At 49.5% G+C, this 8674-nt stretch overlaps 1 protein-coding gene across 1 annotated transcript in view; it reads right to left on the bottom strand.

Annotated features, from left to right (window-relative positions):
• LOC144945454 (active breakpoint cluster region-related protein-like) overlaps positions 1–8674 on the bottom strand; it is a 119250-nt gene that overhangs the window by 41684 nt on the left and 68892 nt on the right. Inside the window, exons 11-15 of the mRNA XM_078873970.1 lie at positions 7943–8062; positions 4992–5067; positions 4688–4792; positions 2926–3000; positions 1054–1151 (exon numbers count right to left, since the gene is read on the bottom strand). Coding sequence (XP_078730096.1) covers positions 1054–1151; positions 2926–3000; positions 4688–4792; positions 4992–5067; positions 7943–8062 — 474 coding nt within the window. The remainder of the gene's footprint in view (positions 1–1053; positions 1152–2925; positions 3001–4687; positions 4793–4991; positions 5068–7942; positions 8063–8674) is intronic.

Here is an 8674-nt window from a genome sequence, read left to right as displayed (position 1 = left end):
TCTCCCCGTGGTCGCGTGAAGTTTTCTCCGGGTCCTCCGGTTTTTCTGTCCACATTTAGAATCGTGCGTTTCGAGTGTTTGGCTGCCAGAAATTTACACGCGATAAACCACTTCCTTGAGCTATCATTTGTGGCCTGGTCGCTTCTGAAAAAGAGCTACATAGCTCAGTGGGCCTTAACCTGGTAAACTATAAATAGTTTAAATATCGTTTTTTGTTTAAGTTTTTGTTTCAAAAGCAATCGCCCACGCTTTTGACCAAAAAAGGCAAGCGTCATTGGCTCAAGATTCCCCCCCATCCTATCCCATCTAATCTAACTCCCCTACCGGCCTAGTATGTGTAAGTCTACGGGTGTGTACTTAAGTTCCTGCCCAGTCGCAAATATATGTAGGTGCAACAGTCAGTCAGTCCGCAAGTCGCATGTGGAGTGGTAAAGTGTGGTGACTCCCACCCCTGCCGAAGTAATTGGTCAGCGTGGAAGAATAGACCAAATGCCGACTCTTAGAGGGGGCACTATACAGCTCCCTCGAGTGGAGGCCCTTCTGCCAGTAGTGCCATGAGCAAGCAATTGCACGGGCTGCACCTTTGCATACCTGAATTTCGACTCAATAACACAATCAAATATTTTGGTTTATGGTCAAAGCCTGCAAATGAACTGCAAGAATAAATCACAGATTTTAAGTGCAACAGGTTTTTTTTTTTTGTCGTTTGGGAACGACGCAAAGGAAGGATGTTCCTGAAATCGGTCACACGGCCGGAGCATCGAATGTCCGGATTGCCCAACGGCCGCCCCCCTCCCCCTCACTGTTCCCACGCTCAGTCGAGTGTTGATATCGGTCACGTGGCCTTGCCGTATTACGTAACCCTGTTACTGCTTAGACGGAAAAAAACACAAGAGCCGTTTAGCATTTACGTGATCTGACCCAACCAAAGAAACACCAAAACATTGGTCGTGAAAGCCTACAGGTTAAATAGAGCATCGCAATTGCATCAAGGCCGACGTGCAATCAAGGCCCATGAGATATTGCAGGGCTGAGAGCCTTTGCCGTCGTTACCTCATTCCATTCGGGCTCGGTGGTGTCCCTGGAGGCTCGCGTTCGAGCTTTGTTCACGAAATAGCCGTAGGAGTCCAGTTCCAGTGAGCAGTAGAGATCTGTGGTGGAGGGAACGTGATTGCAAACGTTCAATTTACCAACACAATGCAATCCACAAGTGTTTGTATGTATTTGTAATAATAGCAGGCCGGGCGGCCCAGTGGCAGAGAGAGTGCCTCGCAGCCTCCAGAGGGTTTGCGAGTTCAGATCCTGCTTTGGGGGTTTGACTCGACGAATCATCCCCCCCCCGGGGGGTCGGTAAAACGGCTACCACTCTGCGGGCAAGTCAACAGGAGTTTTTTCCGGTGAATCGACTTGTCCTCGCCCCCCCTGCCACCATGCAGGAATGTGGAGTTTCCACTCCTGGCTTCAGGGGCTGTGAAGAAGGAGATGAGCACCTCCTCGATGCTCATCGGAGAAGGGAATAACTTTTGCAACGGAATCACGCGGCGTTTAACAAAACGTGAAAACGGTTCTTCTGGGAGCACCACGATCGCCGAATGTCGGCACGCGCAAGGCGGTGGGCACGCCGTCGAATCGGCGTAGGTTCGTCATTATACGGCGGTTTATTTTTTTGTTTGTTATTGCATCAAGGGGCTCTGGCAAAATGTGGAACATTGCAATCATACAACACGATAAAGCAGTTTACTGCACCAGTACACGGAACGTTTGCAAATGCAATAATGCGAGGCGTATTCAGCTCCCTAAATGGCATCACGGCTGCCGTTATTGCCAAATTAGATTCTGTGCGTGCTCGCAATCCCACAACACCACTGGCGTGACAATAGATTGCGTCAATATTTTTCTTATCGCGATGTGTTTACTTGACTGCGTTTCTACGAACATTCGCGAGGACGGCTCAAGGCAGGACCCTAATAATCAAAAAGAGTCTTTGAATCAACGACGTTCTCCTGGACAAGAAAGAAATAATAAAATGTTTGTAAAAAAATGAAGCACTGCGTTTGAAGAAAAATGTAAGTATTTACCAAATTAATGGTAACTTAGAGCCCGTTGTCAATCCACTGCCATGTCGGTAATGGTCGTTATTTAACCATACTTCACCACACTGGTCAGTGTGGGAAGGTGAACTCGTGAGGGTGGGGGGTGAGCGGGCATCTGGGACTGGTTTAAATATCAATCGCCGCTGATGTTAGCCGTGGCCAGGAATGAAACTCAGGTCCCCAGGTTCATATGACGGTGCGCTAACCACAGCAGCGCCACCGCTGCAACCCAATGACTCAACCAAGATCACAACTCATTAAAACAACTGGCAAGTTGGTGAAATGCAGATTTTCATCGCAACGTAATTACCACCGATTAATCCAGATCCTCAAGAGCCACGAAAAGGACGAGGCCCACACTTTGTTTAATTGACTCTCGACGCACCGGGCTGCACAGCGGCCAGCAGCCAGCGGGGCGGTGAGGAAAGCGCCGCTATTGTGCTCGGCCGCACTTCAATGCAGCCATGTCTATGCTCCCCGCCGCCTTCACCAACTCGGCGTGACCCAGTGAATTCCAACAGCGGCCTGAGCAGGGGCCGAGCGAGTGATCTTGCGGGTGAGCGAGTGATCAAGAGAGTGAATGAGCGAGTGAACGAGCAACTGATCGCGCGGGTGATCACGCGAGTGATTGAGCGAGTGATCAGGTGATCGAGCGAGCGATCGAGTGAGTGATCGCGTGGGTGAGCAAGTGATGGCGCGAGTGATCGGGAGATTAAGCGAGTGAGCGAGCGAGTGATTGCGTGGGTGCGTGTACAACGTGCGCACATCCACCGCCGCCATTGCCATCGCTATCGCAGCGGCAGCAGGCGGCCGACGCGAGTGACCCACGTACTCGCGGCCTCGGAGAATCCCGAAGCGGAGTGGACGATGACATGGAGGAAGCCGTAGAGGCCCGGAGACTCGTCGTCTGTGGGGAGAGGGAAGGAGACGGCGTCACGTCTCAGTCAAACAAAGACAAAGATCCTCCATATAGCCTTAACAGACTGTTGGGGCAAGTGCTGATAGTGAGCACCTATGAAGGCCGGCACGGCACACGAGGGGGTGGGTGGCCAGCACCACGCCCGGCCGCCTTTGTCTCCCCAATGGTGATGTTTACACGCCACACCAGGTACTCATTTGAGGCTGAATGGACCTAGGGGAGGCCCATGACCGGTTGAGTTAATCGTCACCGGTGTTGGCTGTGAGCGGGAATCGAACTCGGGTCGACTAGTGCGCTGCGTTACCGCTCGCCACACACACACACACACACCTCCCTTTTACTCTCTTTCTCTTTTCTTTTCCCAAGCTCGTCGGAAAGTAATGCTAACCTTGCTCATTGCAAGAAACGTATCAACTCTTATCGATGACAACTTTTATGGTGCTGGTTGTTGCTGCCCATCCGGCATTTTTGGCCTTTGGGCTCTGTGCTCAGCGATTGCGTACAATTTTTTTTTAAGTCCGATCATGTAAGTGTATGCGAGTCTATGCATCTGAATTTAAGCCTATGGGATCCTGTAAGTGGGAGTCTATGGGTCTGTACATACGCCTACAGAAGATACGCGGAACACAAGTATTGTGGAGAGAGACAACTTCCAACCCCCATGCACTCATGGGACTTCTGGCTTCGTAAGCAGAAGAAGCACAAGTTCAAGTCGCTCACGTTGCCCAAATATCTCAAACGCACTGCGGCCGTATGCAAGATCGTTTGAGCATTTTACAAGCAAAGCAGAAACAAAATTACACGCACGTTATTTTTAAATTCACCCCCGGCCATTTGATAATTCTTTCCATGTTTAGTGTGCTGGATTTATAGCGGGGGTCTCTCTGCGGGCTTTGCGGACCCCTGCCGTACGTCACACCGATATTACGCCACAACGTTTAACCTCCCAAAACAGATGCGCGGAGTTTCAAGAGATGCAAGTCGTTTGTTTAATGAGAACGCTGGGAAATACGTGGCGCGCTATCGCTTGGTGGCGGACAAGCCATTCGGGGACAGAGTGAGATTTGGTCGAACGTTACTCCGAGGGAATTTGTTATTACGCGATTCCATCATTCAGTGAAAAATGTCATTGATATTTTAGATCTTAAAAAAAAAAACCTCAGACATCCGGAAATGAGATGTTTAAAGTCCTATGACATGTAAAACAACGTAATAAATATCAGCCGATTCCTGGAGTGGTCTAGCACGCACAACCCTCTCACCATACAGGCTCAACCAATGTTCATTAATATTACCCATTCCCCTTCCCAATATTTGTACCAAATAATTTATTGATTTGGTACAAGTTTATATCCGTGCATTTACAACTCAAATCCCTGGTTTTAAAACCTACTTTCAAAAACGGATTTGACAAAGTGTTGCTCAGCTTGCTTTCGCTACGACTTATTATTTTCATACTTGGGTTAGGAAAAAACCTCTCGCTCTTGCTGTGGCGACAAGTTGCGTGGCTCATCCAATCACCCAGGTCCAAGACCCCGGGGTTAATTGTACAATGACAACGGACTTGTTAGCCGATAATTACAATCAAGATTACATCGCGCAATTACAACCCCCGGGTCCGCCAGCGAGCCCGGGAAAACAGCGAGTGAGGAACTACGCTTCCGCGAGTTCTGACCGTCCTTGTTGCTTGTGAGCGGGATGTTGTGAACCATCTGGAGCTTCATGCAGGATGAGGTGAGGAGCTGCAGCTCCACCGAGCTCAGCGAAAAGCTGTCGGTGCCTGCAGCGGACAAGCACGTGGACAAGCAGGTTTTTACGGAGCGTGCACAAATCTGTTCGATCCACAAAACCCTTGCTCCTCCACAGTTTGCCGGATTTACACGCGCGCGAGCCGTCGCCGCCACCACCAACGCGCTCCGATGAGTACGCATAAAAGGCGGACGGGGGTGGGGGGCGACACAGTGGTCTCTGTGACGTACATTTCTTCTGTTGTTCCTGGATGGCCTCCCTCCACTCGGCTCGCTCGTAGTCCGACGATAGGAGGAAGGTGTAAGGCTGGTGGTGGGGGGGGATAGGGGCCGGGGGGGATAGAGGGGGGGAAGAGTCAGAGACGCAGGAGTGCATCAGACTTTTCAACGCTGATGCGTAATTTTGCATCGTAGATAAGCACGTAGAAAAAAATATATATGAAAAAATTACACACAACCAGTGACACAGCTTTCGAGTGTGTAGGCGGTGCAACTGCATCGGGGTCCATGATATATGAAGGAGGCGTATTGTCTGCTCATATATTTTGTAAATCAGAGTCTTCACAACGATGGCAATGGTTATTTTGTGCAGGTTTTCAGTTGTGCTGGATATCCCCTCCGATGTGTTGTCGGCTTGAACCGCGATCTGTTCGGAAATGAAGTCCAACGTTTTACTCCACGCGCTGGAATGACGTCCGACGTTTCGCTCCATGTGCCCAGGAGTTTCGGTCCCCGAAGACGTTCAAAGCGTTTGGAGCGAAACGGAATTTAAATTTCTGAACGAGCATCCAGCAAGTTAGTTGCCTCGCCTGGTATACATGCGGTCGTGGGTTCGATCCCGACCACGACGCCTGTGTTATGTTTGGAGTTTGCGTCTCTATCCGAGTCCTCTGGCTTTTCCATCCACATTTATAAACATTCGTTTAGAGTATTTGGCTGCTATAAATTTGCACGTGATAAGCCCCTTCTTTCAGCTATAATTTGTTGGCAGGTTGCTTCCGAAAAAAGAGCTGTATTGCTCAGTGGGCCTTACCTGGTAAAATATATATTTTTTTTAATGTAGCAGAACGTCGGACACCACGCCGAACCACATGCGGTAAAATCGGATCAGAGATCGACTAATTGTTCACCATGCCCCAATGTCAGTCGCAGTCAATTAACTTCATGATTACAGAGCAATCGAATCTTGGGGTCTTTACAATGTGACATCGCATAGTGGCATAAGCGTGGTTGGCATGGATGCTGGTGCAGGGAATTAAACTAAAAAACTTAACTACTTTTTATTTTACCAGCTAAGGTCCACTGAGCTACAGAGCTCTAAAGGCATGTTTCTGAATGTGAAGGGAAAAGCCGGAGGACTCGGAGAAAAATCCACTGCGACGACAGGGAGAACACGCAAACTCCAAATATACGTCGGGCGTTAGGGTCGGGATCGAACCCACGACCTCCTGTATGCTAGGCGAGGTAGTTAACATCTCGCCACCGTGGCACCCTGGTAGCCCCACTGTTCAATCCCCCCCCCACTCCATGGGCTCCTCTAGCTCATGGGCCCTGGGGCAGTTGCACCGCCTGCACGCTCGAAAGCTACACCGCTGACATCACACCTCACATGCGAACTACTGGACATCTGTGAAAAAGAGATTTCTAGCACATCGGATTCCTCCAGTATAAATAAATATTCATGATTTATGTATAAAACAACAACAAAAGCAAGCAAGCCTGTCTGGCCAGACAGTTCTGTTGTAACGAAAGGTAAACGGGTTTTGAGCGGAGATCTCAGCTGCGTTGATAATGAGCAGAAACACACCGATGCACGCCGTGCCACGAAGCGGCGAGAACGATTTTTTGAAAGGAAAGCCTTCTATTGTTATTGTTTGTCAAAGCTGTTTACACTGTTGGCTCATTAGTAGACCCAGAGCACACGGACCGTTCCACTGCTGCCAAAGCCCTCCTTGTTTAGAGAACAGAAGAGCCGTAACATGCACGTGTTGGGACATTCGTTTTCATTTGCTTCTACGTACCCCTAGTGCGTTTTCCACTGGAAGAATCCGACGAGCTATGAAGCTCTTTTTCACACATGTCCAGTATGGGCACGGGGTAAAAACGTTACAACGACAAACAATACAAGCACACGACGCAGGCGCCAAGCACGAGAAAGGCAAACGAAATTGCACAAACACATACAGATAGCCGTAGTGTCAAGCCGCACCTTACCATAATAAAGGCTCAGTCCTTTGTTATGTAGACTAGCCGTAGTCTCAAGCCGCACCTTACCATAATAATAAAAGTGGGCCGGTCCTGGCCCATCCCCCTCCCCTCGACCAGTATATATACGGGGTAGTATCCCTTGGAATCTCTCATTTACTTGATTACAGCAAGCGTGATGTGACGGTTCCACCTGAGGACGGAAGCTTGTGTTGCCTCCGAAACGTCGTGATTTTTATTTTTATTTCATTTGTATTTTACTTTTATTAATTTAATTTTTTTTACCTACGTGACTTTACCGAAAAAAACCTAAGAATATGAATACTTGCAGTCACAAAAGCTTCAAATCTAGAGAATACAGATAGACCTAAACCATCCCCATCCTAACTGGCAAAACCTCACCGAGGTCTCAACTTCTTCTACAGAAGCGACCTGGGCCCACAAATGACAGCCCAACAAAAGCGGCCCATCGCGTGGACATCTACCGGGTGGCTCGTGAGTCTGGACTCGTAAGGAAGAACAACTCGATCATATTGTTTTTGTTTCTGCAGGCCCAAGATGTCTCCGAGAAAGGAAGAACGAGTCCAGATAATTCTGCTCGTAGGAAATCGGCGTCAGAGGGAGGTCGCCGTTGAATGTAACCGACTGCATCCAAACTGCGAGCCAATAACGCAGAGCTGTGTTAGCAAACTTGTTGCAAAGTTTAGGGAAACGGGATCCATACAAGATAACCCACGCAGTGAACCTACGAGGAGATCCACCGACGATGACACACCCACTGCAATTCCTCGCTTTAGCACAAGTCCCAAAAAGTTTGTGAAGAAAAGTACGCAAATAAAAGCGTTATTATTGCCCTTTTTGTAATATTTTTCCAATGCTTCCAGACTTATGCGCCACCCTTTAGAGCAGCGAAAGAATCTAAAACAAAAATGAAATCTCAATGCGTGTTCCTGTGACCGGCACGTGGGCCGGCATACCTTGCCGTGCTTCGTGTGGAGCCTCAGCGGCATGCTGGGCGACGTCAGCAGCAGCAGCGACTCCTGCTCCGACAGCTTCTTCTTCAACCGCTCCAACGAGCGGCTGTTCTTGTTCGCTTTCTGTCAGCAGAGGGGCGGGGGAGGGTAGACCCAGGGTCAATGTGGCAGAGGGTGGGGAGGGTGGGCAGGGTCAGGGTGGCAGAGGGTGGAGAGGGTAGGTGGAGGGTGAGGAGAGTAGGCGGGGGGCGGTTCTAATTGCACTATTCACTGCAGATGTTAGCCCGAGAATCAAACTCGTCGGGTTCATAGAACTCAGATTGTCGCCGTGCTGGACATCTGTGAAAAAGAGCTTCATAGCTCATCGGATTCCTCCGGCACAATTAATTATTCTACACGATTCTGTTAACGGTCACGTCGCCGCTCGCCCCCGAGTGCCATTAGCCTTCGGACAACATCGACGACAACAACCTACGCAAGGACATGACATGGGGGAGAGGAAAACCTCTAAACACTTTCACCCCGCACGCAAATAACAACATGCGCGTCACGTCGTGCTCGCACGACCTGCGCATGAGGACAGGTTTATGTAAAATGCATTGGGGCTGCGAGGATGAGGAGGAAGGCCCCCGGGCAACCCGCCCCATGATTGTGCCCCTTTCATGTGTAAATGAAGAGCCATCCGTCTTTTAGGGCGCGCAGCAAATGCCGCGGAAGATGCTAAAATAAATATAT

The sequence above is a fragment of the Lampetra fluviatilis genome, chromosome 37 (assembly GCF_964198595.1).
Source record: "Lampetra fluviatilis chromosome 37, kcLamFluv1.1, whole genome shotgun sequence".
NCBI lineage: Eukaryota > Metazoa > Chordata > Hyperoartia > Petromyzontiformes > Petromyzontidae > Lampetra > Lampetra fluviatilis.
Note: the sequence above shows the minus strand (reverse complement) of the source record. Positions and strands in the feature narration are given on the sequence as shown.